General features: G+C 34.0%; 4 protein-coding genes and 1 pseudogene across 7 annotated transcripts; all 5 read right to left on the reverse strand.

Annotated features, from left to right (window-relative positions):
* Window positions 1-3705: 3705 nt before the first annotated feature.
* LOC104706216 (putative pectinesterase 29) lies at window positions 3706-5489 on the reverse strand. The gene is made up of 4 exons (XM_010422383.2): window positions 5099-5489; window positions 4835-4994; window positions 4517-4735; window positions 3706-4185 (listed from the first exon to the last, which is right to left on the reverse strand). Exons 1-4 carry the CDS (start codon window positions 5311-5313, stop codon window positions 3772-3774), a joined length of 1008 nt encoding a protein of 335 aa, XP_010420685.2. The 5' UTR covers window positions 5314-5489; the 3' UTR covers window positions 3706-3771.
* Window positions 5490-9037: 3548 nt separating this feature from the next.
* Window positions 9038-11324, reverse strand: LOC104706217 (pentatricopeptide repeat-containing protein At5g19020, mitochondrial pseudogene; annotated as a pseudogene). The gene has a single exon (XR_015564718.1). The product of XR_015564718.1 is annotated as a pentatricopeptide repeat-containing protein At5g19020, mitochondrial pseudogene (transcript).
* A 65-nt stretch (window positions 11325-11389) lies between these two features.
* Window positions 11390-13832, reverse strand: LOC104706218 (uncharacterized protein At5g19025-like). Its single transcript, XM_010422385.3, has 2 exons — window positions 12698-13832; window positions 11390-11695 (listed from the first exon to the last, which is right to left on the reverse strand). Exons 1-2 carry the CDS (start codon window positions 13426-13428, stop codon window positions 11650-11652), a joined length of 777 nt encoding a protein of 258 aa, XP_010420687.1. The 5' UTR covers window positions 13429-13832; the 3' UTR covers window positions 11390-11649.
* A 312-nt stretch (window positions 13833-14144) lies between these two features.
* LOC104706219 (organelle RRM domain-containing protein 2, mitochondrial) lies at window positions 14145-15466 on the reverse strand. Of its 2 annotated transcripts, none has more exons than XM_010422386.3 (4): window positions 15132-15466; window positions 14985-15053; window positions 14562-14668; window positions 14145-14335 (listed from the first exon to the last, which is right to left on the reverse strand). In XM_010422386.3, exons 1-4 carry the CDS (start codon window positions 15376-15378, stop codon window positions 14234-14236), a joined length of 525 nt encoding a protein of 174 aa, XP_010420688.2. In that variant the 5' UTR covers window positions 15379-15466; the 3' UTR covers window positions 14145-14233. The 2 variants fall into 2 exon arrangements, with proteins under 2 accessions (XP_010420688.2, XP_010420689.2); XM_010422387.3 differs by having other exon boundaries at window positions 14985-15044; window positions 15132-15433.
* A 2695-nt stretch (window positions 15467-18161) lies between these two features.
* Window positions 18162-20180, reverse strand: LOC104706220 (adenylate isopentenyltransferase 5, chloroplastic). Of its 2 annotated transcripts, none has more exons than XM_010422388.3 (2): window positions 19912-20180; window positions 18162-19779 (listed from the first exon to the last, which is right to left on the reverse strand). In XM_010422388.3, exon 2 carries the CDS (start codon window positions 19760-19762, stop codon window positions 18770-18772), a length of 993 nt encoding a protein of 330 aa, XP_010420690.1. In that variant the 5' UTR covers window positions 19763-19779; window positions 19912-20180; the 3' UTR covers window positions 18162-18769. The 2 variants fall into 2 exon arrangements, with proteins under 2 accessions (XP_010420690.1, XP_010420691.1); XM_010422389.3 differs by having other exon boundaries at window positions 18162-19782; window positions 19912-20158.
* Window positions 20181-23410: the final 3230 nt, after the last annotated feature.

Raw genomic sequence — 23410 nt, forward strand, 5'->3', positions numbered from 1 at the left:
AAACGAGTATACTAATTTAGAGACTCTCTTATACTTTTTTGATTTAACTAATTTATTTTTTTTCTTTTTTACTATTACAATCTCTATTAAAACTCCCAGTGGAGATAATCTTAGAAACTTATCATTCTTACTTTTTATTAGTATACATTTTAGTTTAACGTTTCTCACTAAACATTGATATTGACCAAAAAAAAAAAAATTCCTCTTTTTTTTTATATACAATATAAATGATGGTTGAAGATTTTTTATTAATTAATTAATGAAATTGAAGTACTTGGAAATTCAGATGTCAAAAACATTTGCTTTATCACCTTCTTAAATATCACGTAATAAAAGAAATTAAAAAAAAAATAAGAGAGAGATTTAAACATCTTTGTAAATTAGAGAAAAAAAAAACAGATCACGTGAAAGAAATTACTATAAATAGGTCGTCGCTTCCATTTTTAGCAAGTATTAACCATATCATCTCCCACAACATCTAAGAACGAAAACAATAATGGTTTCTTCGAAGACAGCAATAGCGACGTTCCGAATTAAATTCAACAACTTGCAAAACTTCGTGAGAACAGCAATGCCTAGTTGATAAATTAATATCTCAATTACACCACATAAGCACGCCTATTTTTTTTTTAAGTACATAAATGTAGGATATGAGGCCATCTCCATTACGGCTTAGGTGTTCTAAGCCTTTTTAAAATAAAAAATATAGAGAACAGTGGGTGAATAACATGTTGTTGGTTCTTGATGTAAAACTGATTTTGGGCCAGTTTTTGGGTGATGCGGCAACTCGTGAATAGATATAATTTTTTGCAAAGGAGAAAATATTTATTTGTTTGGAGGAAGTTTTGTTTGTTTTTTTTATTTATATCTTTAATGTTTTTTTGTTTCATAAAAATTTGGTATTGTATTTTGAATTTTAGTATAAGTTTTTTAAGTTTGCAATTTAAATATTATTTTTAAAGTTTTTTAAATTGTAATATGTTTAAAATTATTATATTATTAAATCTTATGATCTTAAACATGTTCTCCCAATAACCAACTTTTTAACAAAAGATCTAAACTAATAATCTTACAGTATTTTCATAATATTTTTACTCTAAAAACACCTAAAAATGTTCTCGAAGGCAGATGCTCTCATATACTATCATTCTTATGGTTTGTCGATTACGTTTTCATAGGAGGACTGAACTTACTAAGCTTTAGCTCCTCATATCGTTATTGTTGTGATTTGTGAATACGGGGTAAATCTGGATAATTTCATTAAAAAACGTAACCAAGAATAAATAAAGGATGAATTAGTGTGGTATGCAAAATAGAAAATGTATTTAAGAATATAGCAGATTAATTCAAAAAATTAAATATCTAACGTAAGGGGTAGTAAAAATTACCAGTAAGGGTGTTGATGGTTTGGTAGAGGTGGTGGTTAAGGGTGGCCGGAAATGGTGGCCGCCGGAGTTAGTGGCGAGAGTTGGTAGTCGGAGGTGGTGGCCGCCGGAGTTAGTGGTCGGAGTTGGTGGCCAAAGGTCGGTGGCTCACAATCACGTGACTCACAATCTTCATCATCAGCTACAAAAAGATTCAGATCACTGCTTTCAATTGGCAAGGTCTGGTCGTCATCGTTCACGTCAATAACGAAATCATCGTCGTTGACAATAGCACCGTCTTCTTCATCTCTGACATCGAGTTCTAGATATGCATCATACACCATAGGCAGAGACAAATCATTGTCAGCATCATCGTAGAAATCATATATGGGTTTAGATACCATATAATTCTCTTGAATGTGCCAATTTTCTTTGTGATCCACCGAAAAACGCCTTTGTCGTTTTAACTTTTGCAAACGGCTATGGACCAAACTATCATAATGACGAGGTAAAAAGTGTGTGCATAGCTTCTACTTAAGTTTATCCCAAGATTTAATAGGATTTTTGTGATCTCGCTTGCATGTTATCTTTACTTGCTTCCACCATGATGCGGCTTGTCCTCAAAAAAATTTAACCACAAGCGAAACAAATCGATCATTGCCAACACTTTGAAACTCAAAAATCTCTTCAACATCCACAAGCCAATCTAGTAATAAATCACTAGAAAATCTTTCATGGAGTTTGGGAATATCTAATTTAAAATCCATTGTAAGGAAATCAAACCACCAGGAACCTGGCTCTGATACCAACTGATAAAGAGTGGAAGTTTAATAATGGACGAGAACGCAAAATCTCCGGGAAAACTTAGATTCACGAATAGATCTTACTTAGAATGTCGAAACTTGACGAAGAAACAATAAGGATAGGGTCGAGATCAGGAGCGACATGGTTTTGCAAATCCTCCTTGCAGGGCTTGAATACAAGCTCTTTGGGTTGAGAGCCCTCCTCTCTAAGCTTTGTGTACACAAAGCTCGCGTCTCGTAATACTTGTTTTTTCACTAATCAATTGTCCCCTTTACAAGAGTCTCACGACACCTTAAATAAGAAAGGTAAAAACAAAGCCCTAATCTAATTTATCACGACGTCGACGTATTATAGTTTTAAAGCCCATTAACATATGGCCCCATATACACTACAAGACGTAAGACAAAGATGGAGAAAGTATCGACAAAGATGGAGAAAGTATCGACAATGTGAAGATCGCTGCATCACAATGAGCTTTAGGCATCTATTATATATAACTAAAAAACATTGTGTACGTTCAATAAAAAAATATTAGTAAAAAATTAAATCAACAACAACTATAACCCAAAAAAAAACAACAATTAACGATATAGAAACAGCTTTGTTTGAAAAAGTCAAATAGAAACAAAAATAAGTATAAAAATAAAATCGCAATCGTTTGAATATTTTAAAAAATTGATAACTCAACTCTAACACATTGAATTTTCATGATGTTAAATTATATTTTGACACATGCTCTAATATGTTTGCTTTGTGTTGAGTGTTGACATCTAAAATTTGTAGTGAGTGATCTCTGAGTGATACCTAATTAAGACGCCTAAATTCGGAACATTAAGCGCTTAAACTCACTTCTTAACCAAATGATACTATTCATTGGTTTTCTCACTTCACTTCTCATCATTTTCTCGTTTCAACTACTAACCATTATGAATTATAAAAAGAAAGACTCAACAGTACAAGTAAAAATAATATGTTTTGTTTCGTATCCGCGTCTAGAATTTCTAGAAATTGGTTTGGTAAAGCAATTGTACAATTTTTTTGCTAATGTAACCATATATTTTAAAAAGGGGATGATCGATCAGTAAGAATTTCTAAGAAAAAAAAAATCTAGGAAGCAAAGGAGAGATCAAGCAGGGATGGGTAAATCCAGAGCCGTGCCAACGATAATGAAAGCCGGAGGCGAGCTTATAAATAATGAATTAGATCATTTTATTTTAATTCATATAAAATAAATTTATAATACAACAGATGAATTGTAAAAATCAAATTAAAATCTAATATATGCTATATGCATGTTTTCTCAAAAGTGAATAAAAATATAGAATTTAGGATGACCGTGAATATCATTTTAGCAAGTATACAACATCTAAAACAATTCAATGAACAATAAAATGAGAAGTCCATATTACTTAACCTCATTTTTAATTTCAAATCTTAAGTTTAGTTTGTGTGAGTAGTTTTATTTAAAAGTAAATTAGAATTGTACTGGATTATCACGTTTACATACATAGTATGGGGTAAACTTACAATAGTATTATTTTTAAATTGACACTTTTGTTTCTAGGAAAAAAGAGGCTGTAGGCGAATGTTTCAAAACTTATAACTAAGGCACGGCTATGGGTAAATCTTTAATCCATCCATCACGATTAATGAAGCTCAGATCAGCGAAACTTTGGACGGCAGATTTACTCAGCTTCTTAACCCACTTCACACGTCTTTCTGTATTTGATCCACTTCCGAAGCATCCATATTCTGCAAAGGTTAGCTGGTTTTCGTGCTTCCAGTTGTTCGATGAGTTCCATCCTTCTGGAACAACCACATCCGTCAGGTTCGAGTTGTAAAATATTACTCGAGAGTAACCCCGCCAGGGTCTGCCCAAGAAGGCCGTGCCGGTTCCAAAAACGAGGCAGTTGATGAATACGAATCCATTCGTGTCCTCGGAATTGTTCCGTCCTTGAGAAGTTATGTAACCCGCTCCCTGTAGTACCTGCCCAGCTAGCACTTGTATCACACAGCTCTACAACCCACCAAAACACAAACCATTTGATTAAAATCAGACCAGGATAAAATAGGATTTGTTTTCTACAATGTGAAAACCGAAGGGCTGTTACGGAAATATATGTATATCTTTGCTTTTCAGTTCGATTTTTTTTCCTTAGGAAAACATGCCGACCATAGATTGAACATCACAACCATATGCGGACCTCTCTACTGTTAATAAAATTCTTAGCATTTTAAAGGAAAATCTTCAAAAGTTTAAGAATTAATTTAGATAATTGGTATTAGTACGATGTTATTATAATTCATAAAACCAATATCATCATTTTGTGAAGAATGTAACGGTTCACCTGGTAGATAGATTGGCCGCTACCAAAGATGAAATCAACCGCGCCTTGGATGGTGCATCGGTGGAAGTAGTGTCGGCCACCCGAGTCCCACAAGGTGTCTTGAATTCCAGCAAACCCTACCGAGTAAAAAGCCGACTTATCGCCGCCGATAAACCCTGCCACGGCCGCAACTCTAGGGTTATTGTTTATTTTCCCTTTGCTTGGGAAGTTGTAGGTATTCTTATAAAAAAAATATAAACAAAGAAACCAGTTATATAACTAATAAAAAGAAGGAATCATCAGATAGAAAATGCCAAAATAAAATAAAAATCACCGTACGACGAAAGTGATGCTTTTAACGACGGTGTTATTGGCGTCAGTAGCAAAGGTAGGGCTTTGTTCAAGCGAGTCATGGTCGTCCCATTCAACCCTCGTTATCTTTTTCCCAGCTCCGATAATTACTATGAACGGTTTTCCATACGGTATCTTTATTTTCTCTCTTTTATTTTACATGACATAGAGAAAAATATATATTACTAAGCACTTTCACATATGCAACTAATTCCCTACAAGACATAGATGTAACTTCAATTAAAAATTGACCTGTAAAGGCCGGCGTTAACGTTGATGAAGAACCAATATCTATTGTTTTCTGGGACCGAATCAATAGCTTTTTGTATGGTCGTGAAATTTCCATGGCCCAATTGATCCACGAACACTTGTTGTTGGTACACTCCAAATGGTTTAGCTTCAAAGAGATGAGGTAGGCAAAAACAACAAAGGGCGAAGAGACCAGTGATAATTCGATGAGTTCCCATTATTACAGCTTCTGATTTTTATGAGATGATATCAAAACGTAAGAGTTTATAGAAGAGGTAGAGGGTAAATGAGAGTAGTGGAGGAAATGGATTATTTAACAAGGTCGTGAGGTTACTGCTTTCTTAGATATTTTGATGAAGTTTATATACTTTATTTTCTTTTGATTATGTATTATGGGTTTTGATTGTGTAATTCTAAAATTTCTTAAACTAAATTTTTTGAAAATTAATAATAAAATATATTTTAAGCAACTTTTGTTTACATCCATTGATGAAGATGCCCATAAGATGAAGTGATGAAATAAAAAAGGTGTGAACTACAAAGTGAGCGTGAAGGAAGTTTCATTTCATATATACCAAATTTTGATACACAGCACAGGCATAAAAAAAAGAATTCAACATCGTAAATTTGAAAAGAAAAATAATTTGACTTATTAACCTGCGATTATAATACCCCACCACGTGAATGAGTGCCGCTTACTAAGGCCAACAACACTTGAGGAGAGTTCCTTTTGCATAGAATACATACCAATCAATGCTAAATGTTACTTAAACTAGCCTACTAATTAAGATACACTGCACCCACTCATCTTTTTCCATTTATTTTCATGTCATTAAATTGTTATGACATTTGCATAATACAACTTCTATTTATTCATATATATATATATATATATATATATATATAATATTAGTGTGTAGAAATTATAAAGCTAAGTCTTGCATAAAATCTCATGTTTTGACTTTTGATCTTCGAGGTTTTTATTTTCTTCTTCAAAGATGTTAAGATGAGAAAAACATGCATGTAAACATGAAAAACGTTTACATACATGTGTTACTTTAAATAACAAAGGGGATTCTTTATGTTTTGATTTAGAGGAAAACTAAATAATATATGTTTGTATTAGGGGTTTAACTTTTTCACAGACAATGGGAATATCTAAGGCTCAAGCTATTGCACCGTTTAAAGACTGCTTCGACGCACGCACTGCAGGAAAGAACACGAGGACGGGGTTTAATGTGCCGGTGATAGAGATTGGGGTGCCAGGTGTGATAGAGGAGTCGAAGTGGAGTTTTTACGGTGCGAATACGGTGGTAAAAGTGACGGAGACGGTGATGTTTGGCGTTCCTTGACGGCGGAAAGAATCCGAAGGATTTGATGGTGGTTGGGACCCATCAGCTTCAAGATTATATGCTCGAGTTCGACCTTAGCAGATCGTCTCTGGCTTTTGGTGAGTCACTCTTGCTCAATAACACAAGCTGCTCCACGTGGCCTTTCCAGAAATATAATTAATCTCACATGACAATATGATATGATCGTCTTTGACTAATCAGTTATTACACTCATATGGTTACAGTGTGTTTTTTTTTGGGGTGTTGTATCATGTATGACACGTTTTTTATGACACATATGTGAACCATAATTTAAATAAATTATCATCTGTTTCAATTAACCATCGTTTTTTAAAACAACACATTTGTTTTCAAACTTTCTAATTCTACCACAAATGAAAATACATTTTTCAATATACCACAGCAGGAAAAGAAAATGACCAAATTGACATACATGTAATGGACTGTAAATATCACGTGTATAAGCAAAAGGAATCTATATTAGAAAGAATAACCAAAGTACAAAAAACAAATAACTACATAACAAATTTTGGTAGCACATTTAATAAGTTTTTTTGTTTCAAATTTTTTGTCCGTCAATACAATTTGTAAAGAGTCCATATGACTTGTTTCATCAATACAATTTGTAAAAAGTTCATATAACTTGTTTCATATGTAAAAGTATTAAAGTTGTCCACCGAAAATTTCAATGTTGTCCACCAAAATTTATTTCATTGTTGTACATTTCTATATTCTTGGACAAGATTTATTTTCTGTTAAAATTAAGAAAATAATAAATAACTTTACAGTAATTATTCACAACAATTTATTTACTTGGGATAACTCATATAACTTGTTTAATTTGTAAAAGTATCAAAGTTGTCCATCTAAAATTTCAATGTTGTCTATCAAAAATTTCAACATTGTGTATTTTTTATTCATGGACTAAATTTATTTTTTGCTACAATTATATATAATGTAAACTTGTCCGAATCTCCAAAAAAAAATTAATGTAGTTGTAATAAAAAAGGTAAAGAAATATAGAAAAAAAAAAGTGAAAAAACAAAAAAAAATTCGTCAGAATTGTTCTTTATAAAAAAAACAAAAAAAAAAACATTTTTCTATGGTTCTACAAAAGAAACAAAAGGAAGGGTTATAATAGTCATTTTTAAAGAGAAGTGTGGTAGTTCTTGAAAGGGTTTTGTAACGTGGTACATTCCAAAAGAATGGGTTCTGAAAGTGGTAGAACTAGTAAAATTCTCTTTTTTTTTTTTAAGTTAACATACCAAATAAAAAAGAGTTAATGTTCCTCTGTTTTCGATTGACGATATAAATGATGGTTGAAGATTTTTTGTTAATTAATTAATGAAATTGAGGTACTTGGAAATTTAAATATCAAAATAATTTGCTTATGAACTTCTTAAATATTGCGGAATCAAACTAAAATAAGAAAAATAGACACCTTCATTAAATACCTGAATATACAATATAGCTGTTATTATACTCTCAAAATCTCTTTAAAAAAAAATAATAATAATAATATTTTGTTGATAAATTGAATTGAAAATTTTGTTTTCGTTTTTTTTAATTACATTGGAGATAAGAAATATATTGAAGAAAACTTATATGATAACTAGGCCCGCGACTTTGGTTTGTTCGGATCAATTCGGTTCGGTTTTTCGGTTTAATCGGAAATTGAAAACTTTACCAAAAATAACCGAACAAGATTACGGTTCGAGTCGGTTCGGTTTCGGTTAATTTCGGTTTAACCGAAACTAACCGAAAATCTTTGAGTTTTGATGAAAATCGTTTTTTTTTTTCGATAGTGAAAATCGTTGTATTCCATGGCCATGAAAAATAAGCAGATAAAGTCACGATTCGTGAGCCATTCTGCTCTGCGGAACATAGAATAATCAAGTAGAAGAAGAATTATAATCTAAAGAGAAGATATGAGAAAAAAAGAAGAAAACTTAGAAAAGGAACAGATAAGAGGAGTAGGAATGAAGAAGAGGGGCGCCGAATAGAAAAGCAAAGAGAATGGGATACTTTATGTGCTTTTAGCGTTTGTATTCTAAATGGGTTTGAAATAAACTGGGCATTTGTTTCATGTAGCCCAAATATTGTTTTTTCTCCTAATTAAATCAGTAGAAATTAAGTGGGCCACTTTCCTTGGGCTTTTTCTCCTTTTTAAGGTTTTTATATTATATACATACACATATATGTATTTTCTTTTTTCTGTACATATTAAAACTAGGTTAAAAATGCAGAGATGTCGGCGGCTCGACCACAATCGTGGAAAACAGATCATGAGAATGATGATGGTGAAGACGACGATGTCGGCTGAGAAAGATGGTGAAGTGATTCATATCTTTCGGTTAACCGTTCGGATATGATGAACCGAACCGAACCGAAACGATAACCGAACTTAATTTATGAAGCTGCCGATCGGTTCAGCTCTCTTCACTGAAGCCAACCTGAAAACCGAGAATTTCGGTTCGGTTCGGTTCGGAATTCTCGGTTCATGTAATTATCGCAGGCCTAATGATAACTGACAAATATCCATCATGAGATTGAGAAGAGTGTTGAAAAAAATAAGAGAATGAAAAGATTGTAACTTAAACCCTATTCCTTTTGTTCATAATACCCTCGAATATTTGATGGAGAAGACCCATTGGAAGTCTAAACAAAATTACCAAAGTGGAGATCTTTTCAGGAATGGTCAAACAGCTTTTAAAATACAAAGCACTTTCGTTTGAAACATAAATAACCAACTCAGCTTTGTTAGAACTCTACTAGGCCGGAACAATTCACACAACACCACTGAAGGCACGTGACCACTCAACATCTTTCGTCCGCATCTCTTCTCTGACCGAAGCTACATCATCCCATCTCCCTGCGTCTGCATAAACGTTCGAAAGCATAACTTTGCATCCTCCGTGAGCTGGATCCATCGCCGCTAGCTCAGTAGCCGCAAGCTCGGCGATCTCGACGTTCCCGTGAGTCCGTGAAGCCGATAATAACATCCCCCAGATCATCACATCCGCCTTTACAGGCATCTTCTTGATCATTTCTTTTGCTTCCTCTAATCTCCCAGCTTTCCCCAATAAATCAACCATACATCCGTAATGCTTTATGTCTGGCTCGATCCCGTGATCCCTCTTCATGCTTTCGAAATACGTTTTGCCTAACTCCACTTGGCCTGCATGGCAGCATGCGCTCAAGACACCAACAAATGTGATGCTGTTCGGTTTGATTGGGAGAGATTGGAGGTCAGAGTAGAAATCAAGAGCTAGCTTTGCATGACCATGTGTCGCAGACCCGCAAATGATTGCGTTCCAGGGAGAGACTGACGAAGAAATGTTCTTTGTTTGGCGGAAAACGTTTAGAGCCGTTTCGATGCTACCGCATTTAGCGTACATGTCGATGATAGCAGCGGTTAGATTGTTGTCGGGAGGAATTGAGCTACGGCTTAGATACTCGTGTGCTCTTATCCCTTCTTCCAATGCACCTAGAGATGAAATAGCAGAGAAAACACTCACCATTGTGATTGCATCTGGTTTCACTTTGCTACTATTGATCATTTCGCTAAAGAGATGAAGAGCTAACTGAGGCGAAAGACTCTGCGCGTAACCCGATACCATAGCATTCCATGAAAAGATGTCTTTATCACGAGTCTGATTAAATACTTCTCTTGCCTGCTCAACCATTCCATTCTTCACAAATCCTGCAATCAAAGCGTTTCTCGAAGCAATGTGATCCTTAACGCTCGCTTCAAACTGCTGAAGAGCGAGTTTCATGTCATTAGAGACAGCGTAGAAATGTATGATCGTTGCTTGTATAAAATCATAACTATCAAAACCCGTTTTCACGATGTTACCATGAAGTTGCGAACCAATGGAACTGACCGATGATCTAGCCGAAGCAGAGAGAAGGTCCACCATCATAACTTCACTAGGCTTCATTCCACAGCGCAGCATCTCGTTGTAGAAAACAAGAGCTTCATCAAGCTGATTCTTTCGGAGACACCCATCAATCATAGTTCCCCACGAGACAATATCTTTCTCAGTAATCTGATCAAACAACTCCTTAGCCTGTTCGATCAGTCCAGCTTTCGAGTACCCATTTAACATCACGTTCCGGGTTACTAAATTCCTCTCAGGCATTTCATCAAACAGCTTCCGTGCATCCTTCAAACATGAGCAAACACAATACATAAGCAGCAAATTCGTCGAGACAAAGACCCGATCCACAAGCTTCAGCTTCATAGCTAAACTCTGCAACATCCTACAATCCCAAATCCCACCCAAATGTGAACAAGCAGATATAACAGTGGCCAAAGTCACTTCATTTAGCATAATACCCAAATGTCTCATCTCTCTGAAAAGCTCCATAGCTTCACTCCACCGATCGTTTTGAGCGTAACCCTTTATCAAAGTAGTATACGAGACACAGCTTCTCTCAGGCATTACGTCGAACAACTTAAGCGCGTCCACAAGTCGACGAGACCTAACATACCCATCAACCATAATATTAAACGAAGCAGAATCAAGCTTCGCGTGAGTTCGGAAAACAGATTCCGCATCAACCAAGAGACGGCATTTAGCGTACATGTTAAGAACGCTATTGCAGATGAATCCATTGGAATCAAGTCCTGATTTCAAGACACGGCCATGGATTTGTCGGCCAGAAGAGATGTCGTTACTGGAAGCGCATGATCCAAGAGCCGAGACGAGTGCCCGTTCACTATTGGGACTCTCTCCGGAGAAATCGAACTGGGTCAGACTCGGAGCAGAGAAACATCTCGCCTGCTGAGGAGACAAGACCCAACATCGATGAGACCGGAGAATTTGAATCGATTTGAACATAAGAGACCATGAGAGCAACAAAACTAAACCTTTAAAGCTCCAGTTTTCATATTAAAAAGCTCTCTCGTCAAAGCTCACAGAGTTTATATAGCTTGTGGTTTGATCAGGAACAAAAGAATATATATATATTTTTTTATGTGAATATAAAAGACTATAAATACAACGAAAAATACATTTGATTTGATCATTGTGGCATTGGAATTTTCTGAGTATAAAGTTCCACAGAGGAAGTGTTCAAGATCAATAAGACATGTTTTAGTTTCATGGATTTCTCTATAGGAAATGGGGAAATAATTTATATTTGCCTCCTAATTTTTAATGTGACAATCTGTAAGTATAAAACTGGAGAGGTTCCGGATCAGTGATTGTCTACACATCCCTTTACAGCTAATTTTGCCGGCGATCTGCAAAGAATACGTGCAAACAAAGTAAGAGACACAGCGGAAGACTGAAAACCAAAATGGAATCCTTAATTAAATGCTTTTGTCTATAATCAAGAATCACTAGGAGCTATTATGATGAATTCAGGAATCACCAAGAAAACAGGAAAGCAAAGAGCTAGACAGATGATTACAAAAACAAATGGAGTGTTTCCTCTATGGTAGGCAAAAAGCTAGACAGAAGCTATCCATATTGTAAATGTAAGCTGCCTAGCTAGTGGAACCACTTCTCAACAGACAAGGGACATGTTCATGGCAAATTTAGAATTAACATTTCCCGCTTTATTCGCAATTTTGACTCACCCATTACTTCATGCTCTAAAACTGATCATATAGCTTGAATTTTTTTAGCATCTCGTTACAGTTTAGCTACATTAGTTTTTCAAACTGAAGATGATGAACTTTTACACAACTACTTAAAAGTGAAATTGGGGAGATTTCAAATCACATCTCGTACATGATTCACAGAGCACATGTTCCATGATTATGGCTGCATGTGCGCTAACTCTTTCATACCAGACAAACACTACGTCAAACAACTAGAGAGTCATGTTCACTTGTTTCTTCTATTTTATCTCTCAAAAAAAGAAGATTCAATCTGCTAAAAAGATCACAGCATATCTTTGAAAGAGCATAACCACAAAACTACTCATCTATCCATATATTGACAATTCCGTTCACCATAACAACTGGAATAAGCACCATACCAAGGAGTATCAAAGCCTTAAGGGTTTGTTCTAAAATCCGTAGCCAATGAGGATTACATAAACCTATAAATATAACTGGTCTCGAACTGATCAATGGCACCAAAACCTTTGCAGGAACAGAACTAACAGGAATTGCATAAACCTATAAATTCACTAGCCACCCAGTACCAACTAACCAATGTAGCCCAAATTCACAAACCAATTCAAGACTTAAGTTTATACAAAAGAACAACAACTTATGAGTTAGAAAGGCACATACTTTTTAAGACGCCGAGCTCGCTTAGGTCCCCAACCTTCAAGCTTAGCAACAGAGCAACCACACTTTGATCGAAAAATCAAAACAGCTCTACCATTAAGAGGAGCCATCTTCCTAAGCTCAGCTCTCAAACACTCGTAATCAGGATTGCTCTCACTACCTCCTTTCCAAGGCAACCGATCAATCTCCTTAACCGAACCGGACTTAACACATTCCTCTGTCTGTAACTGCAAATCAAACTCCATAGCTTTCTTCAACCCTTTACACTTAGGGTTACGGCATTTCCTCGATCTTGATCCGCAACACAGGTCTAGAAACGCAATCGACGCCGCGAAGAAGACAGCGAACGCGAAGAAGAACGAAGCCGGATGAGTGGCTATTCCGGAGAGATGATGATCGTCTTCGTCGTCGGAATCGTGACGATGATCGGAGGAGAAGAAGATGAGAGGAGGGAGGAGAGAGGAGAAAGAGAGAGCGATTGAAGGGAAATGAGAGGAGAGGAGAGATAAGGAGTGGATTATGTAAGACAAGTAAGAGGAGAGGAGGAATGTGCCGGAGAAGAGGACGAGGATTAGGATTAAGAGGTCGAGAGTCGCCGACGGTGAATGTTTGCAGAGGTTGAGAGAAGAGGAGGAGGAGGAGGAGCTGTGTTTAGCGGCGGATCTAGATGAGGCGGAGGAGGAAGGTGGCATGGTGGTGGCGGAGGAGGAGGAAACGAGGAGGAGATGGAGCATGTTAGGAGGACGACGACGACGATGGCCGGTTTTTTTATTTACATAAAATGTTTTTGTGTATGTATAGGTTTGGGGTTTGGGACCATAAATTTTAGTCCTGATGTTTGGAAGCTTTTAAAAATAATGATTATTGAATTTAAATATATTTTTTTTTTTCAAATTTACAAAACATTTGTGGGACAAAAAAAGTATTTTTGAGAATTCTTTGTAAAATACTAATAAATAAATATTAGAAAAAAAAATAAGCCACGAGAGAAGCAAATTATACAAAAATTAGATAGAGAGAAACAACATACTGGAAAACTATTTTAAATGATAAAACGAGAATAAAGTTTTTGCCGACACAGGTCGACCGATAGAGAAAATGTAGTACGAATTCTTTTTACAAACGAATCTGTTGTTATGTTTCTCTACGAAATTCCAAAAAAAATTATGTTAAAATGTAGATGCTTGTTTAGATCAGTGGTTTTTGGAATTTGTCAAATTTGAGTCTTATTATTACTACTAGTCACGGATGAATTGTTTAGATGTTCATAATAAAGACAGTCGAGGTCATAACTCACAAAGTCTTCTTTATCAGCGGTTTAATGTATTTTGTTTGTTTCCTTTGTAGAATATTTAATGTCTTTTGTTTGTTTCCTTTAAATGAAATTTCTGTATAGAAGAAGAAGAAGAAAAAAGAAAAGCCATACAATGATACAAATGGCACAAGTGAGAACTTTGAATTCAATGTGATTGATACTTGATAAGTTGATAATTACGAGACCTACGATATATATTACATTTCCATCATAAACTGCAATTGTTAAGATCGTTTATTGACAAAAAGGAAATCGGAATGTGGTTTCCGGCGACCGGACAATCCAGGCTGACCAAATTTAACAAGAATGAACCTGCCATCAAAGAACTAATCCCAAAAAAAAAAAAAAAAAAAGTATCAAAACCAATCCGGAATCAAGAACACGAGGCTACTCTCGTCTCTCGGGTGAGTTTTGGTGGACACCTTCGAGAGCTTTTGAGTCTCGGGATCAAGCTAACAAGCTTTTGTCAAAAGATCTTGAAGAGCCACCAAAGCTTGAAATTCAAACTACAGAGAATAAATTGAATTTCAAAGAAGCTTTTTTATATATTACCTTTCCGTTCATAGCTTCCACAGCCAACTGTGCATCCTCTTTTCTGTTGAACCAAACATATCCATATCCTAAAGACTGCCGAGTCCTTTCATTTACGATGATTTTCACTGCCACAAAAAAAAAATATATAGTGTCACACGGTAAACAATAACAAGATTTCACTGGTTGATCCTCTAAATGTTTTACTCTAATCAACCCTAACATATGTTTTACAAGAACACCAAAACTAACCTAATGATTGATCCTCTTAATGCTTTACTCTAATCAACCCTAACATATGTTTTACAAGAACACCAAGAAAACCACAGTTACAATTCAATCAAAAATGACCGACTTAATAAACCTCCCCCTAACTCAAATCATACATATCCGAAGCTGAAAACATAAAACATACATAAGAAACAGAGACAAAGAGGGACTCACCGTTGCTAACATGTCCAAACTCCGAGAATACTCTCTTTAAACGACCTTCGCTAACTGAATCTGGAAGCCCTGTACATTATTTTCGTATTAAACCCTAGGACTATATAGGCTCACAAATCAAAAATGGGAGAATCAAATCAGACATACCCTTGACGAAAATCGAAGTAGAGGTAGAAGATGCTTCTCTAATTCCATCGTCCGAATTAGCTCCGGTGACGCAGCTGATGGTTCGTAGAGGAGAACAGGGTTTGCTTCGCGCCGTATGAAATGAAGAAACCAAACGATATCTGGGAGTTTCGGCCGTTGGTAGAAAGAATATTCTCCGATTTTGAGATGTTCCGATGAATTGGTGTTTGTGTAAAGCCGGGAATGAAATCGACTGAGACAGTGCCATCTCCCCGTCGGGTTAGTCGCCGGCGACAAACCTAAGAGGAGGAAACGACGAACTTGTTCTGATATATATCTCACATTAGGCCTTAACTGGAAAACGTGGGCCTAATATCTCGGCCCATTTAAAGTGAGAACAGAGTTGTAGTGTATACTGTATGCTATTACTTTATTAACAATTTAGTGTATTTTAGTATAAAATTCTTTTTTTTAGTATAACTAATTAGTGTACAGTAAAATACTAAAATCTCTATAAATTAATAATGTTTGGACCATGACACTTGATAATTTGAAGTGATATTAATTTATGTATAAATTAACATTTATTATTTTCTAATATAGATATATATTTAATTGTTTAAATTCTTAAAAAATAGAAATTAAGACAATTTCTTCAAATAAGTTTAGGCTTTCGGATCTTATAAATTTTCCGGTTTTGAAATTGAATTTGTAACTGTTAGAAAATATTATTGACAATAAATTATAAATACTATAGACAAATTTACTTATACATATGACATACTTAAATTGAAATTGAAATTTATGGATAATAATATCAATTACCATATTTTAATAGTTTATAAAACTATCAAAATGAAAATTATACATATCAAGATACTGAAAATTTTTTAAAAATGCTTTTGTATGACATATTATAGAGTATTTTATATTATCATAGTTTGAAAATACAACACAACAATTATTTTATAGAGACAAGCTTGAATAAAAAAGCATATATTATATCAACACATATATATATATAATTATATGTTTAAATTTATATTGTTAATCAGTATTAATTTATTCTATTTGTTGGAACCATATATTACATGGTGATTTTTATAAAATTATTATTTTATTAAAAAAATTTAATTTTTATACTAGTCTGAGTTGAAACCAACAAAATTTATTAAATTATAGAGTATTAATTTATAGAGGTATATGTCAAAATCAAAAGACTCCAAAACAAACAAAAACTAATCGAGTGCGTATAGTTGTAAGTTTAAAGTAAACGTACGCATCCATATACCAATCTTCATCTCGACAAAAAAGGATATAATCTTTTCGAAAATTAAGATTCGTACTTGCTATATTAGCTCCCCTAATTCGCGATAGTTTTCATAACTACACTATAACTGCATAATTCCACCAATACCACACGAGAATAAAGATTAACAACTTGTCATATAAACATAGTTAATCATTAATTAATCATTGCCCATAACTTTGTCCTCAAATTTCAAAGATGATGAGACTTAACTGATTAATGCATGCACCTTTCCAAATAACAGTTTCTTCGTGTAAATTACTCTTCCTTAAATAATTCATATAGTATAAAAGTATAGCTTTATTAATGACTGATTTGAAGGTACGTAGAAGTGGAACATACTTTACTTGGACCTAAATGAAACTGAGTTAGTCAAATCACTAATAAAACAAATTCAGAATTAAAACATGGAATAATGTGAATAATTCAAGAATGCCCATTGATATCGAGTTGTTTTCTTTGACGACACGCATTGATACTAAAGCTATAAGATAAATCAAGTAATAATTGAAATGTTGGAAAAGAAAAAAATATATATATTAGTATATGTTATGAAAAACAGCTTGTGGCTCTATCGAATACATCTAACGACTAACGTGTTAGAGAAAGCTAATAATTGAGGCATTCAAAACTCTTAATGCAACTTGGCTAATGGGAATAGTTTTTGACATCCAATCCCACATTTTGGTCCAATTATTAATTTTTTCTTCAATATTTATACCTCAACAAATGTTATCTATATTTAGTTATGAAAAAAAAACACAAATCATTTGTCTATTGGCACCAACGCGTATTGGTAGACAATATCTATCGCTAACAAAATTAACAATTTACATGTTCTAGTATGATTATATTTGTATATACATATACCAAAAATAATATGCATGCAACTGCTAAACAGTCATGGTTTTAAAAATATCACTAAGTTACCTACATTCAGCTAATTTTTTCACATTTCTAAAATAGGGTAAGCAACAGATTAATAAACCAAGTTGGGAGAAGGAAAAAAAAACAATCAAATAGAAAGTGATATAATGATATTTGGAAGAAGTCATCTAAAAGGAGGTCCTGAGCTTTCTTCCCACCAGTATGATCTTGAGAGGGAGGATTAAAGCCCCAAAATAAAGTGTTATCAGAAATTATTTCGGATTTTATTTAGAAGCACAGATAAATATACACATGTTTTTTTTTTAGTACACCTTCACGCATTCAACAAATATAAATACATTAATTATGTTTAAATACCAAAAGGATGTAATAAAAAAAATCTGTTTTAAAAATATATGTATAGATATTAATTAAAAAAAAAAGAACATACAAATAAGATTTTGTTTTCATACATATGAATATCTAGTTATAAATGTAAGGATTAAATTTAGAAAAGAAAGTCATGTCAATTTGTTAGAAAAAAGGGCAAGCAATTTTTCATATTTTGGGGTAAGAGATGGAGAGAAGGTGTGGCGGTGGGTAGTGGGCATCAACTCACACAAGAATCTCTCATTCCTTTTTTTTTTTTTTTTGTTAGTACTTTTAGTAGTGTACAATGTTTTCTTATGGACAAATAGACAGATGTAATTTTCTATCCAATGTGTTAATTGATCGTAATTAAAATTCCTCCATTCGTCTTTTTAAAGGCTAAAAAAAGCTTATCCATGAAACATGAATTGTTTAACTAGCAGCAAACCAAAACCAGCGAAAAAAAAATTTTAAAAAAAAACGGTAATGGACAGAGACACAAATCATAAATAATCACTTGAGAGCCGTTTGATTGAATTATTTATAACCGCATCACGTCACAACTGGAGGACCCAACACACACGTATCGGACGGCAACACGCCGTCAAAAGTGGGGTCTATGTTTCCAAACAAAACTCCTTTTTTAGTCCGTTGGATCCCTTTATTCTTTTAGTCTTTTTTGGAGCCAAACCGCGTTGAGCCGTTGACCAACGAACTCTTTTTGTCTTAAACCTAGCCTAATCCACCGTATAAACCGTACACTATTCGGGACCAGATCCTACCCCTAAAGTACACTATACCGGAAAGAAAAAGAAAAAAAAAAAAAAAAAGAACAAAGGAACAACTGTCTGCGTCCGCCCCGCGCGTCCGCTTCAGTTCCCCTCAAAACTGGTTCTTTTTTTTCTCCGTTAAACCGTAACACACTTTTTTTTAGTAACAACATACTTTGTAATGAAAACGTCATCTCATCTTCTTCGAGACAGCGACGACCCATCTCGCCACGTGGCATTATCATGGTTATATCCTCTTTCCGACCAGTCTCGCCACGTGTCATTTATTGTGGTTTAAACTTCCTTTTTTTTGTCATTATATATATTGTCCATCCGTTTTTTTCTCACCGTGAAATCGCTGCTACGGCGGCTGGGAGCGGCGGGACAGCGGAGATCTCCGGTAGGAGAATATCGGTGCCGTCCAAATGGAGGTCGTCGTTGTAATTTAAGAACCTGTCGACGGCGAGTGCGCTCGGGCGAGCCACAGCGTTCTCCCAAGCCTCGTCGGCTTCTTCTCCTCGCCGGAGAAACACCTCCGTTGCGTCGACGCGGTGCATGTTCCATTTCCACTGCTTGTAAAGCCTCTGAATCTTCTGTAACTGACGGCACGCAAGCAAACAAGTGTTCTCTTTAATATTCTTGATCGCTGTTTCAAGAAGTCTCTCCGTCGTCTCCGCCGGATAGTTCCGCATCTCCGACCGGAGAAATTCGTCTAGCTCCGGAACTCCGATGGCACGGCGGATCCCGGCAGAGTAATCCGACGAAGATGGATCAAAGATGCGGCGAACCTCGTCGACTAGTCCCATCTCAACCATCTTATCAACTCGCTCCGAGACAAACGAGTGTAAAACCGGTCTAGAGACGTCAACCCACAAGAAACAACAATTGTACCTTAACCGGAAGTCAACGCAATTGTTGACCAAAGCCTCGATGTAAGAATTTGAACCACCGGCTATGATGGGGACACGGTCTCTCTGGACAATTGACTCAACGGCCCTGATCGCTTCCCTTTGGAAATCCTCCGCCGTGAAATCTTCGTAAGTGTCGTGGACGGTGCCGAGAAGGTGGTGAGGTACACCGAGGCTTTCCTCTGGAGTGACTTTGTTGGTGACTATGTCGAGACCTTTGTAGACTTGGATCTTGTCGGAGTTCACGATCTCCGCCGGAAAACGAGTGGCCAAGTCGATGGCGAGACGGGATTTTCCAGTTCCGGTGGCTCCCATGACGAAAACGACCTTGTCTTTTCGCCGGAAAAACGGACCGTCGACCATGTTTCCTTGGAAGTTTAACAATGGTTGATGAATCACTTGTCTTAGAGCCGTCATGCATGGATTCATTCTTATAAAACCTTCCCCTGCTGGACAAATTATATAATTAATATTTTAAAGACAGATCTAATTAGAAGCATAATATAACAAAGGCATAATAACATGCAATAGATTCGTTTGGGGTCAAAGTAGAGACACCGTTCCCGCATATTACTAACCTTGAAGTGGCTTGTTCCCCGGAGCACTGTCTCTTCCCTGTCAATCGTTATAAATTTTCTATAAGAAAAAATGTAACAAGAATCTTCTACTTATCTTGTTAATTAGGAAATCTTGAAAATAAATGTGAGTAGAAGGCAAGTTAAAGATTCTAGCTCATCAGGTGTATGTGAATAAGTGATAGTTACATATGCATGATATAGAGAGATACACTGAAACTATATTTGCTCTCAACGAGCATATGTTGTTGATGAAGAAAGATCGGGGCTTCGAAGAATTTATAGTGGCTGGAATGTTACAGTGACATGCTGTTCGTTTTGTTTTATGTACTATATATTTTTACATACACTTGCTTCATAACACGTGTCTCAAAATGATACATACTTATATCACTACAGCTTCACTAAAGAATCATTGAGTGTGATTGGTTCTGTCACTAATTAGTAGTATAACTAAGAAATAACAAAAGTTATTTAATTTTGTTTCTATCGCCCAAACAACTCTGATGGTGCCTGTTTTGAAGACGTCTGAACTTAGTAGTAACTACGACAACGAATTTATCGCTTGTTGAAAACCAGCAACAAGTTTCAAAAAAATATGTAAAATTCCAAACCATTTTCTAATTAAGTTTTTTGTTAGAATTAAAATTAATATTCCTTGAGCAATACATATAGTGTGTGGCAACCTTCATCTCTCGAGCAAGCTTTTTGGGAGTGAGTTAGACCCATTACTAATATAGTATCAGAACCTAAGTTCAAATTTCTCGATTATGGTCTACCACCCGTGGATGTCCAGTCCCACAAACTTCACGCTTCAAATGTCAGCGTGAGGGGAGGTGTGTTAAAATTATCCCACATCTGAAGAATTAATATTCCTTGGGCAATATATATAGTGTGTGACAACCATCTCTCTTGAGCTAGTTTTTGGAAGTGAATTAATTAAGATATTTTTTTTGTTATAACATTTTCTAAGTTTTGAGAAAAATAAATGCTCAATATCAGAAATCTCAAATACCCTAGCATGTTTGATTGGACCTTATTATCATACAAATATAGAAATCTGATTTCAAAGTTAGTGGAATCAACTAAAACTATATTGGTTATGATGCGATTTCTGACTCGAATAAATTAAGGTCTGGAAGCTCTTTTATAATTTTTGGCTTTCGGTTTTTAGCTTTTTCTTATTTGGCTTATTCCCAAACACCCATTTCATTTTGTTAATTGCCACTAACTTTTATTAATTGAAATGTTTAAACATATATATATATAGTTCATTGGTATGGGTGTTTACTGTTTAGGTATAACCAAAACCAAAACATGTACAAACGTATGATGAAAAATCACATCAATAGCCTTTCAAACCTAAAAGCTCTACAGAATTGAAAAATATTCCACTAGATTTGATTGAAACTTATTGATCTTAATTAAGTACTGATTTTTTCCTATCCGATGATAACAACTTAACAAGTAATAATCGTAAATAAAAAAGGCCGAGAATCATAAAAATTAATGAACACTTTATATTCTAAAGGTTATTTAAACGTATAAAGATATGTGTTTTGTTAGGAAACTGAATGTGACCATGCGAAAAAATGAATCAAATAGTACAAGATTCGTTTGCAATTCACTTCATATATTTTCTACACCAAGGAAACAAACATAGATAAAACCAACCCAACATTGAATACCTAGAAAGGATTACTACAGTTCAAAACTTAAACAAGCTGATACAATTCTGATGAAAAGAGAAACAAAACATATAAAAAATTGCTTGTACGAGAGTTCTTATCATTAGACAAACATAGCTTATATCATATATGATGAATTCAAATTAGTGGGTTGGACAAAACTTATATTGATTTGACGTTTAGTGAATGAATAAATTAAGATATCATATTGGGTTAACCTCTAACGATAAAAATGATGATGTATAATGTCGTTCAATTTTTTAGTAACAATGTTTATCGAATTCAAAAATTTAATAGTTACATGCACGCTTGTTAATATAAAAATTAAAATATTCCATTTTCTATGGCTTCAAAGACCAACCAAAAGCCTCTAAGGTCAGACTTTGAGATTTGATTGGCCATTGACCACGTCGAGTTTTTTTTGTTTTTTTTCTTTTTATTTTCCGATCGAAGAAAGTACCCTCACGTGGGTCACCACTATAAGAGAATATAACAAAGTTAACGTATAATATTGATGGTTGGTGTGCAAATATTACGATGAAAATGTTTAGTAATGCATCACAAATAGATTAATTAACTTTAAACTGTCTAAGAGAATATAACTAAACAAAAATTCATTGAAAAATCAATACAAAGTTATAATTAACTAGTTACATAGTTTGCCAAAAATAAATAATTATATAGTTATGCTTATTTGTTCCGCCTACAAGTTCATGATACATGCATAACTCAATACTAGATTAACACCCGTGCTAGAGCACGGATTGAAATTCATTTTATTTACATTGTAATTTTTTTATAAAATATATTTATGTGATTGTTTTTAAAAGTTTTTTGGATAAAATATTATGCAATAAAATCATATGCCAAATATGATAACTTGAAAAAGATACTTATTTTATAAGTTTTATATTGTTAATGATTCTAGATAAGTACACGTGCTATAACACTGTTAAATTTTATTTTATACAAAATTTTGTATATTTTCTATTTTAAAATAAAATTTTAATATGTTGTATTAGTTTATGTACGTGAAGTTATTTCAACAATGTATATTCTAACTCATGACTTGAATATCATTATAAGACATAATTTTGTGAATTTAGTTTTTAAAAAGCGAGTTATTATATTATGAGTAATTTAATATATTGTTATACTTTTTGTTTTAATATACTTGGTTTTTTGAAATTCTTTCATATTATTGGCATTGCTATAACAAATCAATTTAGAGTGTTTATAGTTTCTAACTTTAATATCAAGTTTCAATATTTTAAAAATATTTCAAAATAAATTATTTAAAGTTTCTTATATTATATAAAATTATAAAATTTAACAAAAAAATATGAAATTGAATTTAAATATTCAAATTTTGACCTGTTACTCAGTAAATTTTTTAATTCAATAGATATTATTTTTAAAGAATAATATTAATAAAAATTGAATATTTTATAGATTGAATCATTTATATTTGTTTTTAAAAATTCAACTTATGGTATATCCGAAAATAAAACTATCTTTTAATTATAATAAATAATATGATAATTTATTTGTTTCACAAAATAGACTCATATATAAAAATGAGAGGTGAAGTATAATAATAATTAACAAATTAATATGTTAAGTTAGATATTAAAGGATTTTGTTTGATGAATAATTTAATAAAGGAAATTAATATGATAAGTTAGATGATATCAAATGATTCTTTAAAATAATCTTTTTTAAAATTTTGGAAACAATAAATCTAGACTATACAAATAATATAAAACTTAATCTATAACCTATTTGTAACTAACTTATTAAAATTATATATTTTA

This window comes from Camelina sativa, chromosome 8, assembly GCF_030686135.1.
Source record: "Camelina sativa cultivar CO46 ecotype springtype chromosome 8, ASM3068613v1".
Classification (NCBI taxonomy): Eukaryota; Viridiplantae; Streptophyta; class Magnoliopsida; order Brassicales; family Brassicaceae; genus Camelina; species Camelina sativa.

What these genes read in the sequence shown, in the direction of transcription:
- LOC104706219 (XM_010422386.3), bottom strand. Translation starts at nt 15,378, where the DNA reads ATGGCACTGTCTCAGTCGATTTCATTCCCGGCTTTACACAAACACCAA. An exon ending in TACTTCGATTTTCGTCAAGG is followed by an intron (nt 15,054 to 15,131) that starts GTATGTCTGATT and finishes AATAATGTACAG; the next exon opens with GGCTTCCAGATTCAGTTAGC. An exon ending in TGGAAGCTATGAACGGAAAG is followed by an intron (nt 14,336 to 14,561) that starts GTAATATATAAA and finishes TTTTGGGATTAG; the next exon opens with TTCTTTGATGGCAGGTTCAT.
- LOC104706216 (XM_010422383.2), bottom strand. Translation starts at nt 5,313, where the DNA reads ATGGGAACTCATCGAATTATCACTGGTCTCTTCGCCCTTTGTTGTTTT. An exon ending in GTTAACGCCGGCCTTTACAG is followed by an intron (nt 4,995 to 5,098) that starts GTCAATTTTTAA and finishes GTAAAATAAAAG; the next exon opens with AGAGAAAATAAAGATACCGT. An exon ending in GCGGCCAATCTATCTACCAG is followed by an intron (nt 4,186 to 4,516) that starts GTGAACCGTTAC and finishes GGTGGGTTGTAG; the next exon opens with AGCTGTGTGATACAAGTGCT.
- LOC104706220 (XM_010422388.3), bottom strand. Translation starts at nt 19,762, where the DNA reads ATGAATCCATGCATGACGGCTCTAAGACAAGTGATTCATCAACCATTG.
- LOC104706218 (XM_010422385.3), bottom strand. Translation starts at nt 13,428, where the DNA reads ATGCTCCATCTCCTCCTCGTTTCCTCCTCCTCCGCCACCACCATGCCA. An exon ending in CGAGCTCGGCGTCTTAAAAA is followed by an intron (nt 11,696 to 12,697) that starts GTATGTGCCTTT and finishes TATTCTTTGCAG; the next exon opens with ATCGCCGGCAAAATTAGCTG.